The sequence below is a fragment of the Debaryomyces hansenii genome, assembly GCF_000006445.2.
Source record: "Debaryomyces hansenii CBS767 chromosome G complete sequence".
NCBI classification, from domain to species: Eukaryota; Fungi; Ascomycota; class Pichiomycetes; order Serinales; family Debaryomycetaceae; genus Debaryomyces; species Debaryomyces hansenii.
The window spans coordinates 1,028,853-1,052,711 of NC_006049.2; the positions used below are offsets into that span (position 1 = coordinate 1,028,853).

The window sequence follows — 23,859 nt, forward strand, 5'->3', positions numbered from 1 at the left end:
TTTCGTAAAATATAAGTAGATAAAGAGTACGTATTTTTCATTATGCTGTCCTAATTATCGCATACTTAGCAATCAAAATCACGCGAAATTCTACATACTAAATTTTACAGCAATTAACAATCGTTCAATGCAGCTTTCCCAAGCACCTGCCATAGACCAGGTATTACGATCCTATTCTAATATACTCTACATAGTAATCGATTTCAAACAATTATTCAATTTTTTTCCTATTTTTTTTTGTTATATATAATAAATCCATTAACCCATTTACCAAAAAATAACTATTACATTATATACTTTCAAAAATAGAATACAATTCTTTTCATCTTTTGCAAAAAAGTAAGAAAAAAATAACAAATAGCCTACCTAGAGTAAGCTTAGTTTTCAGCAGTAGCAGCTTCAGAAGATTTCTTGTATTCTTCAAAGGCGGTCAAAGCATCTTCGAAATGAGTGTTAAATAATTCATCATCTTCTAACAAAGCTAAGATTTCTTCGTTATCCAAATCTAACATCATACCGGTGATTTTACCAGCAGCTTCAGGTTCTTGAGCCTTACCGGTAGAGACGATCTTTGGATATAATTCTTCACCTAAGATTCTCTTTTGTTGGTCAGCAGGAGCATTGGCAATGATGGCAGCTAAATCCTTTTGTTGACGACCCTTTTGGTTTTGATTTCTGTTTGGGTAGTAGCCTCTTTGTTGACGGCCACCGTTGGCACCGTTGTTGAAGTCACCACCGTAGACTGGTGGCATACCGTAGACTGGGACTGGTTGGCCGTTTGGACCTGGTCTTGGCCATTGGCCTTGAGGTGGTGGAATTTGGCCTCTTGGCATCATCATTTGTGGGTTTGGACCTGGGAATGGACCGTTACCTCTACCGTTTGGTGGGAAGAAACCTGGTTGTTGACCGTAGAACATTGGTGGAATGAATTGACCTGGAATACCACCGGTGGCGGCAGCATTTTGCATTCTCATTTGGTTTCTAGCTTGAATTTGTTGTTCTAATTGAGAACGTCTAACATCTTTACGTTGAGCTAAAGCAACGTATAATGGCTTACCGTAGATCATTCTTTGGTTCATTTCAGTGATGGCCTTTGTGGCTTCTTCTGGAGAAGAGAAACAAACGAAACCGAAACCCTTAGACTTACCAGTTTCATCAACCATAACTCTTGCGGAGGTGATACTACCGAATGGCTTGAATTCTTCTTCTAATTTTTCGGAATCAATTGTGTCATCCAAGTTCTTAATAAATAAATTGACACCTTGATATTTGGATAATTTTTCTAATCTGGTGTTTTCGTATTGTTTCTTTAATTCTTCCAATCTTTCTCTCTTCTTTTGAGCTCTACCAACGTAAATCTTTTGACCGTTGATTTCCTTGTCGTTTAATTCATCAACAGCCTTAACTGCAGATTCGTGGTTTTCGAAGTTAACGAAACCGAAACCCTTGGACTTACCTTCGTGGTCCTTTTCAAGGTAGATAGAAGTAATTTTACCGTAAGCTTCGAATAATTTCTTGAATTCTTCTTCGGAGAAGTCTAAGTCGATGTTCTTAGCGTAAACATTAGTGAAGTTAGCCTTCATTTCTTCAAACTTAGATTCACGGTCTTTCTTACTGATGTGCTTACCAACGTAAACTTCACGATCGTTTAACAACATACCGTTAACATTTTCGATGGCAGCTTCAGCAGCTTCAGCGGTTTCGTAATGGACGAAACCGAAACATTTGGAAATACCCATGTCATCAGTGGCAACCTTACATGATAAAATCTTACCAAAAGCAGTGAAAGTGTCGTGTAAAGCCTTGTTGTCAATAGCTGGGTGTAAGTTCTTGATGAAAATGTTACCATCACCGTTTCTTCTTAAGGATGGGTCTCTTTGGGACCACATAATACGGCATGGACGTCCTTCGATAAGAGAGTAGTTCAAGTCTTCAATGGCCTTTTCTCCGTCTTCAAACTTGTGGAAGTTGACGTAAGCGTAACCTAACGACTTCTTGGTAACGGCATCACGACAAACTCTAATGGAGGCAACTTGACCGATTGGGGAGAAGATTTCGAATAATAATGCTTCGTTAACCGATGGGTTCAATTCACCAACGTACAATGAAGCAGAAGTGTCTGAAACTTGAGCGGAGTCAGCAGCTTCTTCGGTTTCGCCACTAGCAGTTTGTTCTGTTTCCTCAGTGGATGCAACTGGTGCAGAATCAAGATTCAACTTTTCCAATGATTCTTGAACTTGGTTAGCGTCGGCGGCAGACATTTTTTTTTTTTTACTTTTTTTTTATTAAAAGAATTGGTATTTCAATTTATTACGAAAATAAATGAAGAAATGGGTAAATTAGATTTAAAAGATATATAGTTATGACTATCGTCTTTGTTAAACCTCTTGATAATTTACTTTGACAAGGAATTCTGAAATCTTTTCTCTTGTATCTTCAGATGGAAAATTTTTGTGGTTTCAAAATAAATGACACAAAAAGATTTTTTTTTTTTTTGGAATTTTTTGATTTCATTTTCATGATGAAGTTACCCGGTTAAATATACGGTATCAACTACAATACTTTACTATCAAATACATATTATAAATTATACAACAATTAATATCAATAAAAAACGTAGAAGTATTAGAATCACTAAGAGTTCTTAGGTTCTTTTGGGGCTCTTACTTGAACCTTAACTCTATTATACATATCATTGATCTTTTTACTTGGTACTTTTGCAGGCCAGTAAAGACTGGCATAAGACCATAAATGTTTCTTCAATTTGTCCAGGTGTTTGTCTTTTGAACCAGTGGTTTGGTCAATGAAATCACCTATGGTCAATAACTCTTTTCTCAAGATATTGGCCCATTCGGCTTTCTCAAAGCCCTTGTTACCTTTATGTAATCTCATTAGAGATTTGGAGACGGGCTTCAATGTGTTTTTGCACTCGGCCTCATCCATACTTTCGTATTCTAAGTCGTTATCAGCCGGTGGTTCTTCCTTGACGTGGGCGTGGGCGTGGGTGTGGGTATGGGCATGGCCATTAGGATCTTTTGGAGAATTTGCGGAGGAAGATGTTGGTGAATCCTTAGGTAACAATTTCTTGTGTTTTGGCTTCTTGTTAACCTCTGGCGATTGGGACTTGGTCGGCTTCTTTTTGACAGCAGGCGTAGGGGTTTCGTTCTTGACTCTTCTGACCTTCTTCTTAGTGGTGGTATTGTTAGATGCGTTTCCGTTAGGGGTTTCGTCACCTTCTTTCAAGAGAGTAAATAAGTAATCCACCCTTCTACCGAGATGAACTGCACCTGGAACCTTCTTGGCAGATTTGTCTTCCTTACTTTCCTTGCTGTTAGCGCTATCAAGGAATAACTTGTTCTGTAATCCTAGAACCGGGTCATCTCTGATTTGCACCCACGATCCGTATCCAAATTTGTAAACACCTACTAATAACATGGAATCATCCTTCGTGTCCCATTCACAGTTCCAAGATGATACTTGCTTGGGCGGCTTCGGTATTTCGAAACTAGTTGGGTTCTCCTTTGATATTAAACTTTCGAGAAGCTTCATATCCTGAGGTCTAGCTAATACCAATTCGGCATTAATATTCTTAACACCCTGGTATTCGAATAATACAGCTCTTTTCTCTTTCTTCTTGGCCACCCATAAGGCCATAGGACTGGATCCATCAACAGTTACAACATTCTTGTCCTTCAGTTCCATAGCCTTTCTCTCTAATTCCGCTAATACCTTTGTCCTTCTTGCTTCTTCTTCTTTGACCAATTGTTTCGAAATGTTAATAATTTCATTATATGCGTGCTTAATTAACACTGGGTTCTTATTAGAAATACTTCCGTCTTCAACTAACTGTTCCCACTTTCCTGTCAAATCACCGAGTTTCAAAATCGACCTATAGATTCCTCTGATTTCTTTCTCAGATAACTGATAGTTTTCATCGTTTCTCTTTCTGGCTTTTCTTTGGTTATCCGAATCAGCAACTTCATCCTCGCTAACATTCTCTGAGCCATCTTGTAATTTTCTAACTGCTGCCTTTCTTCTAGAATACATAGAGATCTGCTCCTGAAGGAACTCATCATCAGCTTTCTTCTTCTCATCTTCTTTCAATTTAGATAATTCTTCTTGAGGAATAATGTCGTCCCATTCTATATCTGCCTTATAATCTGTAACTTCGAATTGCTTTAAAAATTCTTCGGAACCTAAGTTAGATTCTCCTAAATCAGGTGTCGTAACATGATCTTCAGCATGGTTTAAAACTTCATCCAAATTCAAGTCTTCTAACTTCTTTTGGTTATCGTTTTCTCTAAACATGTTACCAGCACCGAACTTCAAAATTTGAGTTAATTCATTAGCAGATGGTTCTGTCTTACTCTTCGTCGAACTTGGATCCGTGATACCTAATGAAATAATTGCGTATTCTAAAATCATCTTCTTTCTTGCTCTTTCTAAAATTTCTTCTTCAACAGTATCTTTACTGACAAATCTATACACAGAAACATGGTTCTTCTGACCAATTCTGTGAGCTCTTGCCATTGCTTGTAAATCGGCTTGTGGATTCCAGTCAGAATCAAAGATAACAACTGTATCAGCTGTCATTAAGTTGATACCTAATCCACCAGCTCTTGTGGATAAAAGGAAAGCGAAATCCTTTGAATCAGGAGCATTAAAGTGATCAATCGAAATTCTTCTCTGCGAAGAAGGTATGCCACCATCTAATCTTTGAAACTGATAACCTTTAATTGATAAATAATCACCCAAGATATCTAGCATTCTAACCATTTGACTGAAGATCAAAACTCTATGACCTTCTTTTTTTAACCTAGTTAACAATTGTTCAAGTAAGACCATCTTACCAGACGACATAATAATACCACGAAGCACATTATCTCTTGCATTTGAATTTGCTTTAGCCAATGCTCTTTCTTCTGCGCCGTCAAATAAATATGGATGGTTTGAAGCTTTTTTCAACTCACTCATAACGTTTAACAACGAAATTTGCGACCCTTTATTACCAGCATTTAATGCTGAGTAATTCTTGGTAATGATATTTTTGTAGTAATCGGTTTGTAAATCAGACAATTCTACTCTCAAAATTCTTTCAGTCTTCGAAGGAAGTGATTTCTCCACATCTTTTTTCAACCGTCTCAAAATAAAAGGCTGAATTTTTTTTTGTAAATCCTTAATGTATTGTTCTTGTTGATCATCAGGGGATTCAAAATCGATCTCTTGTTCGATATTGAATTTTCCTGGCATCAAGAAGTTACATAATGCTGCTAATTCTTTAATGTTATTCTGTAAAGGTGTACCAGTGATTAAAAGTCTATTTGTAACCTTGAACAGCTTAAGCGATTCATATAAAGAAGATTCGGCATTCTTCAATCTATGAGCTTCATCAACAGCCAAAAATTGCCATTTAATTGCTCCCAATTCATTTCTATCCTTTAAGATATACTCGTATGTGGTCAACAAAATGTTGAATTTTGGCTTGTTATTACCCTGATAAAATTCGTAATTTCTTAAATTCCGTCTTGATTCAGTATTCCCTAAATAATAAATACAGTTAAGATCGGGGGACCATTTTTCGAAGGTTTCTTGCCATGCTGGTACAGTAGATAACGGAACAACAACCAAATGTGGTCCATTTTGTCTTCTAGCATAGATTAACCAAGATAAAAATGAAACTGTTTGAACAGTTTTACCTAACCCCATTTCATCTGCTAAAATACCATTTTCATTTCTTGACCATAAAAAGGCCATCCAGTTTAAACCTGTCAATTGGAAATCTCTTAACTCACCATTTTTAATAAATAATGGTTGTTTAACCAATTTCTCAAATCTTGGTCTTTGGTTTGATGGATAGTTTGCAGATAAATTAGGTAAGATCTTAGATTTCAATCTCTGCTGATACCTTGTCACTTGCTCAGGAGCAATTCTAGCAATCTCTTCTGCGTTCTCCCATGAACATTCATCGTAATAAAGTCTCTTCCATTTACAATAATATTGTAACTGGCTCTCACCATCTACTTCGGCTCTTTCACTATCGACAATTCTCTCAACTTCAGTATATTCATTTTGTTCATCACGTCTTCTCTCAAGATCAATATCCATGGCCTCTATGTCTTCCTTTGTTGTTAACGGATCATTACGGATTTCACGATCCATAATTATGAACTGCTTGATATAGTTATCAACTTTCCTAAACCCTTTAAAATCTTTCAAGGTAGACCACGACTCCCATGTGTTGTGTAAATGCGATGCATCAGACCATTTAACCTTGAATAAATAATCTAATTTGGGTTCATTAGTTAATTCGGCATTATCTTCATTTATTTTATGATCCATTACTTGATCAATTCCTCTTTCATCTTCGGCTTCTGCTGCCTGCTGGTAATAATAATAATCACCATTAGCTTCATCGTCCTCTTCATCGTGATCAAATTCTGGTCCACTTTCAAGTAAGTCAGCATCATCCTCATCATAATCAACTGTATAATTGACTTGTTTACTGTTTCTTGAAGAGAACCTTATTTCCGACATGGTTGGTGTATTACTCTTCTTCTTCGTAGATTTAGATGCTTTACCATTAGACTTCCTCTTTTTTGTACTAACGACAAATTCATCGTCTTCATCTTCATCATTGTCTTCATCATCATCGTCATCATCAAATCCATCCTCAAATCCATCTTCATCGTTATACTTCTTCTTCTTCTTACGCGTAGGCTTGTTATCAACATCATCTTCGTCGCTGATATCACTTTCCACTATAGCTGGACCACGTCTCTCTCTGTGTGATCGTCTCAATCCGTATAGTTCTGGGTTAAGCGAAACATCTTCTGGAATTAAAGGTTTGACCATAGTTATAAATTATGCAAAGAATGAAAAATTAATTAAAATAATCTGGTAAATTTTTCAAGTACAAAATGAAAGTCAATATTATGCAATATGATATTCGATTGATCTGATCTTAATTCAGGCTACTCTTTATAAAGATTGTATTTCTTAGTAGTCTGTCGTTATCACCAAATTTTGTGTGAAATCAAGTACCCTCCAATTCTGCTCTTTCTGCAAATTAGTACCACTCTTAGCGTCAATAATTTTCACTAAACTGTTAAACTTGTTGTTTCTGGATCGACTCAAATCTACCCAATATACAACAACTATCTTCTATATACTGTAAAAAATGTGCAGCCTATAACGAAGAAAAAAGATAATATATATTCAATTTTGCGGGAGAACCGCCGACGACGACGACTAAAAAATTAATTTCAACCGTAGACTCAATATTTAGTACACTTTTCGTCGGGCTTAAAATTATACTTTCTTACACGTCGTCTACCATATGTCATTCTGACCAATATATAATTGTCTATTCAGTCTCTTTAAATTGTTCTATACATCTGGACACATTATCAATGATATCCCTAAAATAAACAGCCCATCCGGTTATCTTCAGTTTCCTTTTCGTGTGCCTACTAACCACTTCGAAACTTACTTGTATCGAAAACCGTCTGGTTATCCGTTCGTATCTCGTAATTTGCAGCCAATGGTTACTTGCATTATCTAATACAAGTTCAAGACACTTGCCAGGTACTATCTCCAGCTTCTATTCGGTCCCCAGTCTGGCTCGCGGATGGTCTTCGGACAGTCGGTCACACGAGTTGCCGTCTTGTTATCGTCTACGGCGTAACTGCCCAACTCTATCGTACATATTCCGCCATAATCCTTCACCCGATACCCTGCAATGTGGCCCCTTCCAACAAGATAGCTTCAGGCCCTTTTAGACTTGCCATACTGTGGTATACCAAGGTTTAAAGCTTCAAAAACAATATTTTGATTGCATAATTACGAAAAATAACCCCAGACTCCTCCATTAAATATGTCACGACCACCTTGGGTCAGCGGCTATTTTTCTTCAGATGATGAAGAAGTCTCCAATCCTGCTCCGACCAAAACTTTACCGAACTAAATCATCTCATCTCGTTCTAGTAGCTTTTCTATCGATATTCAGTGTCTTGCTTCGATATAAACCGATTTTTTTTGCAATGGTTTACTTAGAAATATGATTCTATTAGAGAAGAAATATTTCTTCAACAAGGGCGAGTCCGATTGATCGAGATCTCGTACCTCTTTTGGTTATTACACGAGATCCTTATTTGACTGTTACCCGGATATGTAATTTAATTTTAGCCAGTTCCAGATACTCAGTCTATGGCAATTGTGTCAGACGCATATGCTGTTCGTATATATAAGGAATGTATGTTCTAATAGAACCCACTTTTTGGTGTCATCTTGTTCGTATTCCAGTCATTAGTCGATTCAACCAATAGAAAGCGCGAGTTTAGTCATGTACTGTAATTTACCCGCATTACATTGAGTATTTGCACTAAAAAACGCTTAACTGCACGTATATTATGTCACTAACTAAAATCATGGTTTTGTGGCATATTTGTCTTTTTTTTTTTTTCAATTTACTCTCATTGAAAAAATTTTGAAAAACTAAATATCAAGACTTAATAAACATCTATATATTACAGAAACAAGGATTTAAGATGAGTGATAAGAATACTAGAATTGCGATTGTTTCCACGGATAGGTGTAAACCTAAAAAATGTAAACAGGAATGTCGTAAAGCATGTCCAGTTGTGAAGACAGGAAAATTATGTATTGAAGTTACGCCAACTTCGAAGATTGCGTTTATATCGGAAACTTTATGTATCGGTTGTGGTATTTGTGTTAAAAAATGTCCATTCGATGCTATTAATATTATCAATTTACCTACCAATTTAGAGTCAGAAACTACCCACAGATATTCGGCCAATTCGTTCAAGTTGCACAGATTACCTACACCAAGACCAGGTCAAGTTCTTGGGTTGGTTGGTACCAACGGTATTGGTAAGTCTACTGCTTTAAAGATTTTAGCAGGTAAGCAGAAGCCAAATTTGGGTAGATACGACGATCCACCTGACTGGGAAGTTATTTTAAAGCATTTCAGAGGGTCTGAATTGCAAAATTATTTCACCAAGGTGTTAGAAGATGATATTAAGGCTATCATTAAGCCTCAATATGTGGATAATATTCCAAGAGCTTTAGTTAAATCTAAGGTCAAGCATGTTGAAGGGATTTTACAGGCCAAGTTGGAAAGAAAGGACCAATGGGACTATATTCTTAACATTTTAGAATTGAGAGGTGTTTTGGATAGAGATGTGGCCAACTTATCTGGTGGTGAATTGCAGAGATTTGCCCTTGGTATGACCTGTGTTCAAGAAGCCAACGTCTACATGTTCGATGAACCATCCTCGTATTTGGATGTGAAGCAAAGATTGAGAGCTGCTGAAATCATCAGATCTTTGTTGCACCCAACCTGTTATGTTATCTGTGTTGAGCACGATTTGTCTGTTTTAGATTATTTATCTGATTTCGTTTGTATCATTTACGGGGTTCCATCAGTATATGGTGTTGTTACGTTGCCATCATCTGTTAGGGAAGGTATTAATATTTTCCTTGATGGTCATATTCCAACTGAAAACATGAGATTCAGAACTGAATCCTTGCAATTCAAATTGGCTGACGCTGCTGAAGGGTTGGAATTAGATAAATCAAATGCATTATCATACCCAACTATGGAGAAGACTCAAGGTGATTTCCACATGAAGGTTGAAAGTGGTGATTTCACTAATTCTGAGATTTTGGTCATGATGGGTGAAAATGGTACTGGTAAGACAACTTTCTGTAAGTTATTGGCCGGTGCTATTAAACCAGACAATGGCTTACAAATTCCTAAGTTAAATGTGTCTATGAAACCACAAAAGATTGCTCCAAAATTCCCAGGTACTGTCAGACAGTTATTCTTCAAGAAGATCAGAGCATCATTTTTACACCCACAATTCCAAACCGATGTTGTTAAGCCATTAAAGATCGACGACATTATTGATCAAGAAGTCCAAACTTTATCTGGTGGTGAATTGCAAAGAGTCGCTATTGTGTTATCTTTAGGTATGCCTGCGGATATCTATTTAATTGATGAACCTTCTGCTTACTTAGATTCTGAACAACGTATTATTTGTTCTAAGGTTATCAGAAGATTTATTCTTCATTCCAAAAAGACTGCATTCGTTGTTGAGCACGATTTCATCATGGCTACCTATTTGGCTGACAGAGTTATTGTGTTCGAAGGTAAACCTTCTAAGGACGCTTTGGCTAAGGCTCCTGAATCATTATTAACTGGTTGTAATAGATTCTTGAAGAACTTGAATGTTACATTTAGAAGAGATCCTAATTCTTACAGACCAAGAATTAATAAATTGGATTCCCAAATGGATAAAGAACAAAAATCTGCCGGTACCTACTTCTTCATAGATAACTCCGAGTTATAAGTTCCATCCTAACATTTGTACATTAGTCTTATTGCATTATTAATATTTATGCATGGTTTAATAGAAGTTTGGAATTAATAGATGACTTCTAACATATACCTTTATATACTCTTTCAGGCTATGCTAATTAATTTATTAATAAAACTCATTAGTAACTATTCTTGTAATATAATTGTAAAAAACGAATACCAAAATTCAATAGTTTATGTTAAAGCATTGCAGTATCAGTTGAATACCGATGTAAAACTTTAAAGAAAATGGCAGCTTGTCCGAGTGGTTAAGGAGAAAGATTAGAAATCTTTTGGGCTTTGCCCGCGCAGGTTCGAATCCTGCAGCTGTCGTCATTATTTTTTTTTATTTCTGGTTCCATATCCCAATTCCTAATACCATTTTGCTATAATAACTCATGGATAGTGTATACTCGATGTTTCCTTAAATTGTAAAGCTACCAATTTAAATTAGCAAGCAACAATTTGCTACAATCATGTGGTTCAGAGAAACTACACAATATATGTGTAGGTAATACCCTATTAGATTTTACTCTCTCTTGAGAAGCCAGAGTCTTTATTTAACTGTTCATTTGCCCATATACTAAGAGCTCGCAAGTATAGTAAGAGGTTTATTCTGCTTATCATATGGCAAATCAATTTGCAACAATCTGATATTGAACCGCACAGTATTTTTTGGAAATTTTCTCTCAACCCATCTCCATCGCATCTGAAAAAAAAAATTTATCATATATTTGATTTATTCAAATACAATTCACTTTAGTTTTCTAATTATATATAAAGTTTATTATTCTCAGTATAAAAGATGCAACTTGCAGTTCATCAAGATGATGCTGATATCTTGTTAAAGGAAAGAAATCAGTTAAATGAATCAATTTTAGATAAATATAGAGTGGCCGGTCAAATCGCCCAAACTGGTTTAAAATACGTTATATCGTTAATTAACGATTCATACCATTTAGGTAAAACTGAAACTCCGTACACATGTCAGGAATTATGTGTGATGGGAGATTCTATGGTGACCAGATTATTGGCCAAAGTGTATAATAATGATATTAGAGAAAAGGGTATTTCAAATCCAGTTTCCATTGAATTGAATGAAATCGTTGGAAACTTTGCACCAGAAATCGATGATGCTTCAAAATTTACTTTCAATGCTGGTGATATAGTTACCATTACATTGGGTGTCCATATTGATGGATATGCCGCAAATGTATCCCATACAGTAGTTATCTATCCAACAGGTGTTACTATTGACAACGAATTGAAGCCACCAGGACCATTATTAGGTTCTAAGGCCGATTCTATCTGTGCTGCCCATATTGCCACTGAAACCGTAGTTGCATTATTAGGTATGGCATTGACTCCAGAAAAATTACCTACCCAATTAGACCCTAATAACACTAAGTTGGTTACTGGTAAGCAAATCAGAAACATAGTAAACTCCATTGCTGAATCATTCAACTGTACCGTTGTTCCAGGATCAAAGGTCAGAAGAATCAGAAGATTTTTAGCTGGTCAAGCTGAAGGTGTAGTTGCCGAAAAGGACTTCAAAGGGGTAGTCTGGAGTGAATCTGACCAAGAAGAATTGTTATTAAACAAGTACAACAAAAACGACGACCAGCAATTGGTTTTACACAACAAGCAAGGAAGCGAATTCACTAATAACTCATCGGCCATCCCAACCGACGAGTTTGTGGTCGCTGCGGATGAGGTCTACAATGTCGATATCAAGATGTGTTCCACCAGCGATTTCAAGGAACTCGGATTAGTGACCTTGGAAGAAATCGACGAATTCACCGGTCTCAACAACAAGACCAATGAATTCAAAACTAAGTCCACTATCTACATCAGAGATTACGCCGTTAACTACCAATTGAGATTGAAAAACTCGAGGTCGCTTTTGGGAAAAATCGACAAAGAATTCACCGTGTTCCCATTCAAGTTGAGTCACACGTCCCCCAGCTTCCCTGCTACCAACTCGCAGGATCTCGCCACTCTCAAGAAGGAATTGATCGCAAACAAATTAGGTTTGTCTGAACTCGCCAACAGACACTTGATCAACGCCAAACCAATCCAGGTCACCAAGTTCATTCCGTTCGAAACCATCTTAAAAACCTCCAACCCAACCGGGAAGCACGGTATCGACTCCAACAAGCCTGCCTTACCTGGTATGGAGATTCCTTTGCCACATCTCGGTATTTCGTCGTTGAAGTTGAAGGCTTTGTTGAAAAACTCCTCCTCCATCGCCAACGCCAGAGAACTGACCACTGTCATATTAAACTCCTTCAACAACGCCAACGAAGTCATCAGATTAACTGGTGGTAACAACTCCGCTCCGTCTTGGGTTCACTCCGACTACCTGTTGAATCCACAATGCAAGGAATCCGTCGACCATTTGCTCCAATTGACCAAGGACAAGCGTTTCGGAATCAAGGTCAAGGAATGTCAGCCAATGAAGCTCACTGCCGATGCCCCGGAATCGATGCAAATGGACTAATCTCTCTACAAACCCTGCTTCTTCCCCGAGCTCCCTTTTTTTTTGCATCTTGTATAGCTAGTTATCAGCATACCGTTACCATTTCTATCAACTCCCGGTGGCCCGGAATACACACTAACACAATACACACGTGAAGTTTTCGTAACGAATATCCCCACTTCCGAGGCTTAATCCCTCGTATAGCAAGTATTAGCTAATCACTATGACGAAATGGGTCGCTCGTCCCCTGGCTTTTGTGTCATATTTACTTTTGTGTCACGCACGCCGGGTTTTTTGGACGTCCAAAACTTCTGACCACTCTCAGGAAGTGTTTCTGAAATAAATAACATACCTGTCAATTATATCTTTTATTTTTGTTACTTATATTTTAAAAATCTAATTAATGTATGTAATAATTGAAGCACGAAGCGTAGTTGGTTTTTTGAAGACGTGGAAAGATGAATTGAAGCGGATTAGGACGAAGAAATTGGATGTTGATTTCGTGTTGATTTAGCCCCTTATAATAGTGGGAGGCGGGGGGAGGAATTTTTTTAAGAGAAACCAAAGTTTCAGTAGGAGTAGACACGGATATGGAGGATAGAATATAGAGACGATGAACCGGTTAATTGATTGATTGATTGATTGGTTAGTTGGGGAGATGGGGAAAAAGTGATATCAGACGGGCGTTGCGAAGTTGACTTAAATTGCTTAGCGCTCACCACGGATTCAAAACAAACCAGAAGAAATTGATTTTGCAAAAATGTATGCTATAGAGACCAAATACTAACTATATATAGACCATGCCTACCTTAAGAGAAGATTCTGTTTATCTTGCCAAATTAGCCGAACAAGCTGAACGTTATGAAGAAATGGTCGAAAACATGAAGACCGTTGCTTCGTCTGGGCAAGAATTGTCCGTTGAAGAACGTAACTTGTTATCGGTTGCTTACAAGAATGTTATTGGTGCACGCCGTGCATCATGGAGAATTGTGTCGTCGATCGAGCAAAAGGAAGAAGCTAAGGGCAATGAAAGCCAAGTTTCGTTAATTCGCGACTACCGTTCTAAGATTGAGGCTGAATTATCCAAGATCTGTGAAGACATCTTGTCGGTTTTAACCGACCACTTGATTTCATCTGCTCAAACTGGTGAATCCAAGGTTTTCTACTATAAAATGAAGGGTGACTACCACCGTTACTTGGCCGAATTCGCCATTTCTGAAAAACGTAAAGATGCCGCCGACTTGTCGTTAGAAGCTTACAAGTCCGCATCAGATGTTGCTGTGACCGAATTGCCACCTACTCATCCAATTAGATTAGGGTTAGCTTTGAACTTTTCTGTTTTCTACTACGAAATTTTAAATTCTCCAGACAGAGCCTGCCATTTAGCCAAACAAGCCTTCGATGATGCTGTTGCTGACTTGGAAACTTTGTCTGAAGACTCTTACAAAGATTCTACGTTGATTATGCAATTATTGAGGGATAACTTAACTTTATGGACTGACTTGTCCGAAGCCCCAGCGCCAACTGAAGAACAACAACCTTCAGAACCAAAAGCCGATGAAGAATAAATGAACCATGTTATAATATAAAGTATTGTTATTACCATTATTATTAGTAGTATAATTTATTGTTTGAATTATTTGTTTCTGTTTATTTTAACTTCCATTAGCTCGCAATAATCTAGTTATTGAAATTTTTTGTTATCGGTTGACTTGTGACTGTATTATTGTTTTTATGTCCATTAGCTTTGAAGGGTTTGACTGATTCTTATTGCAAGTCTGATGAGTTATTATAACAATATATATGTTTATAATAATATATATATCTATATATCTATATACAAATGTTACTGAATCAAAATAAATTGTCTTTTTACTCTACAAAATAGTTTGTAAATGGCCTATATTAATAGAGAAGATTCCCTTCAAACCTCATGGATGATCGATAGCTACATTATCTCTATCATGACCTACTAATTACTCTCTTCCACTTGATTCTGACAACATTGCCTTCTCATACAACCAGTGTTAATAGTAAACGCGTTTTCTGAATTGCTGCCATTTTTCGTCGGGTCTCAAAATCATTGACGAGATTTCGAAAACAAATAGTGTCAATAAATAGGTATAAGCAGAAAACAATAATAGTTGATTTATTATTAAATTAGATTAATAATGCCGGAAGCTGTTGGGATTGCAAATTTGCCTAATCAAAGGTATGTTCAATAAATGATGAAGCCAAACCAATCAATAAATTTTGGTGTATATGGCTATTATTAAGGATTACGTGTACTAACATTCTAGGTATAAACTTGTTTTTAAAGAAGGCGCCAACTTCACATTGATGGTTGCAGGTGAAGGTGGGTTAGGTAAAACTACATTCATTAACACGTTGTTTCAATCAGCGTTGAAAAAGTATCAAGAGCCAACCGAGAGACATTCTAAATTCACCAGTTCTCACCAAACAGTGGACATCGACATAGTTAGAGCCATTTTGGAAGAAAAGAACTTCAAGATTAGATTGAACATCATTGACACTCCGGGGTTTGGTAATAACGTGAATAATCATGATTCATGGACTCCAATTATTGACTTTATTGACGATCAACATGAGGCTTACATGAAGCAAGAACAACAACCATATAGAACTAGCAAGAAGGATCTCAGGGTGCACGCGTGTTTATATTTCATTAGACCAACGGGTCATACGTTGAAACCGCTTGATATCGAAATTATGAAGAGATTGTCGAGCAGAGTTAATTTAATTCCAGTTATTGCTAAGTCAGACACCTTATCGCCTAAGGAATTAGATGCGTTCAAGAGCAGAATAAGGGATATCATCGAAGCACAAGATATTAATATTTATACTCCTCCTTTGGAATTGGATGACCCTGCTAGTGCCGAACACTCTAAACAGTTGATTGAAAGTATGCCTTTTGCCGTCATTGGATCTGAAGATGAGTTCGAGGCTAGCCCTGGTAACTTTGTTAAAGGAAGAAAATACCCTTGGGGTCTTGTTGAAGTGGAAAATGAAAACCATTGTGACTTCAAAAAATTAAGAAGCTTATTATTAAGAACTAATATGTTGGATCTTATCTTATCGACCAATGAAATGCATTTTGAAACTTTCAGATCCTTGAAATTAGGCGATGAAGAAGAAAGTGCAAATGGTAGAGAAATTACTGAAACCGATGAAAATGGTGAAATTGTTAAGAAGCCTGCTAATTACAAGAAACCAAGAAGATTATACAACCCTAAATTTAAGGATGAAGAAGATGCTTTAAAGAAATTTTTCACTGAGCAAGTCAAGGCTGAAGAACAAAGATTCAGACAATGGGAGACAAATATTGTTAATGAAAGAAATAGATTGAACCAAGATCTTGAAGAGATGCAATCTAATTTGAAGACTTTAGAAGATCAAGTTAAAAAATTGCAATTAAATAAACGCTAATTTATTTTGTTTTATAGTGAATAAATATTACCTTATTTAAATATCTTTTACGATCTACGTGTTTATTGTAGTTCTATCCTTCCTGCTTTAGATTTCGCATCGGGTAAGAAAGTGCGGGTTTAGGCGGATAAAAATAAATTCATATATGGGAATCACTACAAGTTCTTCATTAATCATAATACATTTATCACATACTAATGGATTCACAACATCAGTCGCCGTCTGAAGTTAATCAGATGCTGCCTGAAGACTATAGGAAATATTCAAGGTCTGAATCGCCATCATCGAAAAAATATAAGAGAAATTATAGGGCATGTTTGAATTGCAGAGTACGGAAAGTTAAATGTGATTTAGGCTCAGTTGACAATCCACGGGATGGAAAGTGTGCGAGATGCTTAAGGGAGCGTAAAGACTGTGTTTTTGTTGAATCACGGAGAGGTGGAGCTACAAATGTAATGAATGGGAGGAAAAGGAGGTCTGAAGGACATAATGAATATCCTACGCAATATACACATTCTAATGATGCTAGTCCATCGGTTCCACACATAAGTTTACCTTCCGTTACGAGTATTCTAAATGATGATAAAAAGACAGGTTCTTCGGAAGAACAAAAACCAGTACATAATGGGCAACAGAGCAGTAATAACAGCGGAAGCGAATCGAACAGCCACTTTTCAACTATGGAAGGAGCATTGGTATTCCTTGCTAAAGCAGCTGGTACTATTGCCAAAGCTGACGAGAGAGATAATATTGATGCCAGAGCAAAACATGAGCAAATTGAAGCGAGAATTAGTAATGACAATTCCGTGGTAAATTCTGACAGTTCGAAGAATACAAATGACAATAATTTTGAATTAGCGGCTCCAAATAACTCCAGTAACCATAGCATCGATAGCACTAAATATGCGTCTCCGACTATTACCTCATATACCAAGCCGTTAGATATTGGTAAGACGTTATCTATGCCGGCTGAGAGTGGATACATGGTACGCCCCAAAGGATCGAATAAACTAGGGAATATTGAATATATTGGTGGACCGAATGGTATTTTGTCTGAAGATGAGGCTGAAACATTGATTCATTTGTTCTTCACTACAATGCATCCGTATTTTCCTTATATACCCAAATTTTTACATTCCCCTACTACGCTATCGGGGTATCCTATTTTGTTATGTGCAATTTTAACTATAGCGTCCCGTCATTATACTTTAGATACACATCCGAATACGAGTGGTGTTGCTCGAAATATTGAAGTACATGACAGGTTATGGTTATACGTACAAAGGTTAATTTCGCAAACTGTGTGGGCAGAGGCTAGTACACGGTCGATTGGTACCGTCTTTGCGTTTTTATTATTTACTGAATGGAACCCAAGAGCTATTCATTGGAGGTGGTCCGACTATGCTAATAAAGCAGAAGATATAAGTGAGAATAGCTCTGCAGGTGCTTCCAATGAGTTTGGAGCTAGTCTTGCGTCCGGTCATGATGAACCTAATCTAGCCGGATTAGGTGCAATGAGACGAAGCTATAGAATGGCATGGATGTTAATTGGTTCGGCAGTTAGATTAGCACAGGATATGGGATTTATGGAGATAAGTACACGGACATTCTTAGCAACACACATAGCTGAGATTAATAGTGTAATGAATATTAGTAGACGATCTATGTTAGGTCATTCATTGTCAGAAATCGATATTGATGATGATGAGATTACTGAAGAGCAAGAACAGGATGAAGAGGAGAATGAATATAAATTTTTGAATATGAATGAAGAAGAATTACAAAAAATAATCAAAGAAAATGTTCTTAAATTCACTCTTAATCAAAGAGCTAAAATTGAATTATTACAGATTATGTCATTAGGTCATGAATCACTTTACGGACATAAGGCACAACTAGGTAGTTTAACTCAGCGACAAAACTTGTCGATTCTTAGTATCATAAGTCCATTATTAAACAATTGGTCTAAGAAATATAAGCATCTATTAGTCCCATCGAACCAAAAAATACTAAATAATGTTTCCAATTTGCAGCAGCATCTTACTAATCCGGAATCAAAGCTTGCAAAAGAATTAGCCGATGTTATTGATAAGGAATCATTCATATTTGAGTTTCATTATGCAAAATTATACGTATTTTCTTTAGCCTTAAGCCCATCACCAAAGAATATGTATGATTCCGATAAGAAAAACAAACGAAAATCTGGTAAATTCAACCTAAAACTAGACGAAATTTCTAGATCCGCTAAATACATTGAACAGGCCTTCAATTCAGCAAATGAAATGTTGTCAGTCGCCCATAGAATACACAAATTAAAAATGTTAAGGTTTATGCCAGTTAGATGGGTTACAAGAATTGTCCGGGCTGTCGCATTCATAGTTAAGTGCTATTTAACTATCACCGCACATAAAAAGACCGCAGATAGCGATGCAAGTATTAATTCTTTCAATGATTTTGACTCTACTATATTATCATTATCATTAATTTCAATTGAAGAAATCACTGATAGTATTCAACGGGCAGCAATCACATTAAGAGACTGTTCACCTGACGAATTGCATTTATGTACAAGATACTCCAATGTGTTAATGTATTTATGCTCAGAGATGAAAGTTAACTCGAAGTCTAATAATGATAACGATGATGAAATTCATACTAAACTTAAAAAACATAAGGCATCAAAAAGTGCCCGTAACGAAGAAATTGATACACCTAACGGCATTGCCAATCGTCCTTTACATGCGACTAGTAATGAAGATTATGAAAGTATGCAAAATGAACAGCTTCCGTATTATGATAACTCCTTGTACTTTAATAAGCCAACTAGAAAACCAGATGAATCACAAAGTGCAAATATGACGCCGAATGAAGATAATAATACCCCATTACAGGGCTTGATGGGAGATAGTGAAGTCATGGACTGGTTCATTAATAACAAAAATGTTGGGTTGGATTTCGTCGGTCCATGGACTGAAATGATTGAACAACAATTGAATTCAAACGAACAATTTAATTTTGGTGATACCATTTAAATTATTCTGTAATTATTTACTTGGGTCTACAATCATTATTATCACCATATAATTATATTTATCCTTCTATATATAAACCAATCTAATATACAATTTATCTTAAAAAACCTAAGTAGAGAAGACTTCAATTTGAGCCTTGGACTTGTTCTTAGCAGTAACGATACAGTAAGAAGCACCTTCTTGCTTACCGCTAGATGAACCTGAAACACCGTTGTAACCTGTCTTTGATGGATCAATTTCACAATCTAAACCATCACAGTCACCATCATCACAGGTGACTCTGATACCGAAGTTTGGCTTTTTGTTGCTGAAATCATCAATGTACTTAGGGTTCCAGCCGATCTTGACATATGTCTTACCGGAGTCATCCATGTTGGCACCGGCAACATATGGGGCCCAGTTACCTTGAGACTTATCTTTAGTACCCCAGACACAACCATCATCGGTGGAAACACCTGGTGGGTTGATGTAATAATGAGCAGCAGTACCATCCCAGTAGTCGGAGCCTGGAACAGCGAGAGTTTGAGTTCCACTTCCATCCACGTTAGTTGGAATCAACATAGCTTCGTTACCTGGTAAGACGGTTTGACAGAAAGCAACATTATCAGAAGCTTTGTTGTTAACTTCAACGGTACCTTTACCGTCAACACAGTAATCTTTGTTAGAAAATGGCTTAGAAACAGTACCATCTTGGTTACATTTTAAACCACCGTTTTGAGATTCTGGGTATGAGTATGAAGTAGCAGAACTGTCCCATTGAGCCATCAACTTACCAGGTGGGCAAGCATATGGACAATAGTTACCTTCAGTACATTGTTGATCAGGACTCATTGCCCATCCTCCATTGGATGATTTTGAGGTAACAGAGACTAAACCCTTATTCGATGGGAAGTCACAAGTGTTACCACCTCTCTTGTTTAAAGGGGCAGCAGAAATAGTTGGAATTAAAGCGATGCTTAAATAGACTGCGAAATTGGAAAACAACATTTTTTTTTATATATGTAATGAATGAAGCAAATAGGAATCAAAATACGAATGAGTGTAAGGGCTTGTAAAAGCTATCTTGTTGTATTAATGAATGTAGTGATTACTTAATGGTTTCAAAAAGTTATTTGCATCTTATCGTAGAATTGGTCCGGTTTATATACTTTTTTGATTTGTTCCATTTTTCCTACAAATCGAAAAGCCTACGCTGTCATTGACAGCCATTTCACTATCATAGTGGCAAATTTTAATTCTAGATTTAGTCCAGAAGAGTTGCAAATCTGAAAACTTTTTTCTGCATTGACAGATTATCTTCTATTGACATTCGTCGATCACATAATATTACCAGATTAGGACAGAATTATTTGCATAAACGAAATGTTCCGAATTTTTACGGCCGCCGTTGGCAGTTTAGATTCGGGCTCGTTTCCTTTAGCTGCTTCCTATTGTAGCCATTATGCATTACAATAGATCTGATCTTCTAGAAGCGCACCAACTTACTGATTGACATCCTCGGCTATATCTAATAGTAGAAACTCTATCTTAGTAAGTCTATCTCTTTTTTGGTCCTATTTAAGGTCGATCCTATAAACCATAAACTACAGAGGATAGCTGGTTACATGCTACTGAGCAGAACCGAGCTACCAAACTAAGAATTAGTCAATTTTACCGAAAAATACTACATAATGGTGCACATATTATCCAACTCAGCCTAGTGAAAAAAGAAATTGGAAAAACCGTTGACCTCTTTCACATGGACTTTGCTACGAACATTTCCCCTAATGGATGGTTTTAAACCAGAGAAAGCAATAAAAAAAACGAGTATTATGAACCCATCGATAGATTTGACGGTTGCACTCAAGCGAAAAAAAAGAAAAGGTCTAGATCTGCCTAAACAAAAATATTTCACGTTAAAGCAGAAATATCAACAAACACTATTCACCACCGTATACAGATAATTGAGACGTGTCAGTTAGGTAAGGAGCTCTTCGTCCAGTAATTTGCCATTCTCCAGGACTTTAGAATCCTGCGGGGCTCAGTTCTAGAACTAGGAGATGCTGTTTCTTTTTTTTTTCCTCCGAATTACACTGCTACTGGTTCTATATATGTAGGAGGCTCGTATGGGGTGCCTCATCCCTGCCTCTTTGCTGAAGATCATTTGAAGGGGTTGGTTTCGATGGAAATAGCACCTTCGATAGTAGAGAGAGAGGTTCCGGATTTTGCACGTGATTTGCGTGAAAATCATCGTGATGATCTTCAATGTAAGGATTGTTACGGACATTGATAGCAACTAGCAGCACAGAGACAAAGGACAAAGGAGATCGATGTCATTAGCAGAACAGGTGGAGACCAACTTGGTCCATCATAATCTTTGGAGCAATGTGGAAAGTCACGAAATATTGAACTACAATGATAATAAGATGACCATACTAAGAGGAAACCCACCTGCTAAACTAGAGGCATGTGATGCAGATAACAGCACAGAATGGGTGGTACCAAAGCTGATGGGCTTGAAAAATGATATGAAAATTACGGAAATAGACAATTGGTTTGTTCAGATATCTCAACTTTCGGTTCCAAGAATACGACCTCAGAGAATTACAATTGGCTTAGTGAATGATGATGCTACAGTAGTGTATTATTTTATACATGATGGCATTGTGAAGCCTCGTCAAAATTAACGATTTAATGACCTATTAGTATATTGTTTACGGACTCTGTGTATATCTATAAATTCGAGATTCCTGTATTTTAATGCAAATTTATTCCAGACAACCATAGTAGACTAAAGCTCTACTATGAAGACAAGCTCTGGAATGTAGTAATATAACTATATTTCGTCATATCTGATGATTAGACGTTATTTTGTTATTGGTAGTTTAATTCATTTTCTGAATCACTGATATATCCACTGTACCTCCTATTATTAGATTCAGTGTCGCCACTGTATTTCATCACATTGAAGTTGCCATTATCCACAATACTGGGTATGGCCAATTTATTTTTAATGACTGACTTTGAGCTGCCAGTAGTACTTGTACTGAATTTTCGTCTTCTAGGTTGTTTCACAGAAGATGAAGACCACGAGCCAAACGATGCTGAGGACAAGTTCTTATTCTGAGGATTCAATTGATCTGAGCTTTCTAAGTTGTTGTAATATCTATCTTTCGGTTGTCTATGCGTACTAAATTTATACTCTGCTGGAACATTTCTTTCGTAACCGTCTTCTTTATCGCTATTATAATAATGGAATTCGGATCTACTAGACGTTTCCGGGCCAAATAGTGACTGCTCCAACATGTCTGTATCACTGTAGTAAGATCTTGACCTAGGGGTTCTTCTAGGTAGTTTGCTGATGTTGCTCGCCACATTATTTTGAAAAAACTGTCCAAGTTTGTCAAATTCAATTATGAAGTCTAAAAGCTCACACTCTTTGATTAAATCTGGACCAAACTTAAATTTTTCATATAATTCAATTAAGAGCTTTAAATCAGGAACTTGCTTTTTATCAGTCCTTGGATCATTTAGGTACTTTTCTGATAAGAAAAGTATAATTTCTCTCAAAGAAAGATGGTTTGGAAAATCAACTTGAGTTAAAACCCGCCCATCAAGCTTGAATCTATCACCTAAACTTCGTATCACATCTTCATAACAAGCGTTCGGCGGTAGCAAAGTACCCTCTCCGGTTTCACTAATATTTCGTTTTTGAACGTACTCTGGGGGAGACACCCCTGGATGATTTATAATTATATTTTCATTGTACAAAGGACCCGCTTTGACTTTTATTTCACTCACACACTCTTTTAGTTTGGCATCTATCGCCTTGACGCATGCCTTCGGCATATCACCTTCAAATGGAATATATACAGACTTGGATGGTATATCATTCAATGCAATTCTATTCTGGAAAATCCTCAGAAAATATATGATTAATGCCACCACTAGGAATACTACGCAAACAATAATCACAATGAACATCTTGATTGCAGAATACGATGACTCGGATGTCTGCACAATAACATCGATTGGTGTAACTGCGATGAAACCAAGCGCAAGTAACACCAAAAGCACCAATGAAAACGAGTATATCCATCTAAATACCCTCTTTGGGAAATTAAACGATATGAACCGTGTACTCTCTGTTTCTGGATAAGCCTCAATATATGTAGAAGTAAGTCTTCTTATCGATCTAGCAGGCGAAATTGGCCAACTACTTGAAGCAATAGATTCTACTTCACCATGATTACTGACATCTCCTCGATGTCGTATACTCATTATTCTCTTTCTATTAATATTATAGACTGTCTTCTTCTATCCAACTATCTGTGTCATATGTGTAGGCCCTTCAACTTATGGGCTATAGTATAGAAATTAATCAATTGTTTCATTAAATATAATATGATGTAATCACGTGCTATAAGTTACTACTACTACTACTACTATTATCCAGTCTACTCTTTTGATAATGTTGATTTATATTACAGAATAGAGATAGTATACAAATATGGAATACGTATAGCAGTAGACAATTCATTTGT

The 23,859-nt window shown here is 36.8% G+C and overlaps 10 protein-coding genes and 1 non-coding gene across 11 annotated transcripts; 7 read left to right on the forward strand and 4 right to left on the reverse strand. All coding sequences in view use genetic code 12, as the record gives it.

The window, feature by feature from the left end:
- Window positions 1-377: 377 nt before the first annotated feature.
- DEHA2G12474g (DEHA2G12474p) lies at window positions 378-2,261 on the reverse strand (the record flags this gene model as incomplete). The annotated part of the gene is made up of 1 exon (XM_002770579.1): window positions 378-2,261. One exon carries the CDS (start codon window positions 2,259-2,261, stop codon window positions 378-380), a length of 1,884 nt encoding a protein of 627 aa, XP_002770625.1.
- A 373-nt stretch (window positions 2,262-2,634) lies between these two features.
- Window positions 2,635-6,852, reverse strand: DEHA2G12496g (DEHA2G12496p; the record flags this gene model as incomplete). The annotated part of the gene is made up of 1 exon (XM_462077.1): window positions 2,635-6,852. One exon carries the CDS (start codon window positions 6,850-6,852, stop codon window positions 2,635-2,637), a length of 4,218 nt encoding a protein of 1,405 aa, XP_462077.2.
- Window positions 6,853-8,546: 1,694 nt separating this feature from the next.
- On the forward strand, window positions 8,547-10,370 carry DEHA2G12518g (DEHA2G12518p; the record flags this gene model as incomplete). The annotated part of the gene is made up of 1 exon (XM_462080.1): window positions 8,547-10,370. The coding sequence occupies one exon, from the start codon at window positions 8,547-8,549 to the stop codon at window positions 10,368-10,370; it is 1,824 nt and encodes a 607-aa protein (XP_462080.1).
- A 259-nt stretch (window positions 10,371-10,629) lies between these two features.
- Window positions 10,630-10,711, forward strand: DEHA2G12540r. The gene has a single exon. It is a non-coding gene; the product is annotated as a tRNA-Ser (tRNA).
- Window positions 10,712-11,183: 472 nt separating this feature from the next.
- On the forward strand, window positions 11,184-12,878 carry DEHA2G12562g (DEHA2G12562p; the record flags this gene model as incomplete). Its single annotated transcript, XM_462081.1, has 1 exon — window positions 11,184-12,878. One exon carries the CDS (start codon window positions 11,184-11,186, stop codon window positions 12,876-12,878), a length of 1,695 nt encoding a protein of 564 aa, XP_462081.2.
- Window positions 12,879-13,657: 779 nt separating this feature from the next.
- Window positions 13,658-14,425, forward strand: DEHA2G12584g (DEHA2G12584p; the record flags this gene model as incomplete). Its single annotated transcript, XM_462082.1, has 1 exon — window positions 13,658-14,425. One exon carries the CDS (start codon window positions 13,658-13,660, stop codon window positions 14,423-14,425), a length of 768 nt encoding a protein of 255 aa, XP_462082.1.
- A 603-nt stretch (window positions 14,426-15,028) lies between these two features.
- DEHA2G12606g (DEHA2G12606p) lies at window positions 15,029-16,304 on the forward strand (the record flags this gene model as incomplete). The annotated part of the gene is made up of 2 exons (XM_002770580.1): window positions 15,029-15,069; window positions 15,158-16,304. 2 exons carry the CDS (start codon window positions 15,029-15,031, stop codon window positions 16,302-16,304), a joined length of 1,188 nt encoding a protein of 395 aa, XP_002770626.1.
- Window positions 16,305-16,501: 197 nt separating this feature from the next.
- DEHA2G12628g (DEHA2G12628p) lies at window positions 16,502-19,336 on the forward strand (the record flags this gene model as incomplete). The annotated part of the gene is made up of 1 exon (XM_462084.1): window positions 16,502-19,336. The coding sequence occupies one exon, from the start codon at window positions 16,502-16,504 to the stop codon at window positions 19,334-19,336; it is 2,835 nt and encodes a 944-aa protein (XP_462084.2).
- Window positions 19,337-19,444: 108 nt separating this feature from the next.
- Window positions 19,445-20,323, reverse strand: DEHA2G12650g (DEHA2G12650p; the record flags this gene model as incomplete). The annotated part of the gene is made up of 1 exon (XM_462085.1): window positions 19,445-20,323. One exon carries the CDS (start codon window positions 20,321-20,323, stop codon window positions 19,445-19,447), a length of 879 nt encoding a protein of 292 aa, XP_462085.1.
- Window positions 20,324-21,645: 1,322 nt separating this feature from the next.
- DEHA2G12672g (DEHA2G12672p) lies at window positions 21,646-22,002 on the forward strand (the record flags this gene model as incomplete). Its single annotated transcript, XM_462086.1, has 1 exon — window positions 21,646-22,002. One exon carries the CDS (start codon window positions 21,646-21,648, stop codon window positions 22,000-22,002), a length of 357 nt encoding a protein of 118 aa, XP_462086.2.
- Window positions 22,003-22,189: 187 nt separating this feature from the next.
- On the reverse strand, window positions 22,190-23,596 carry DEHA2G12694g (DEHA2G12694p; the record flags this gene model as incomplete). Its single annotated transcript, XM_462087.1, has 1 exon — window positions 22,190-23,596. The coding sequence occupies one exon, from the start codon at window positions 23,594-23,596 to the stop codon at window positions 22,190-22,192; it is 1,407 nt and encodes a 468-aa protein (XP_462087.2).
- Between the last annotated feature and the right edge of the window lie 263 nt (window positions 23,597-23,859).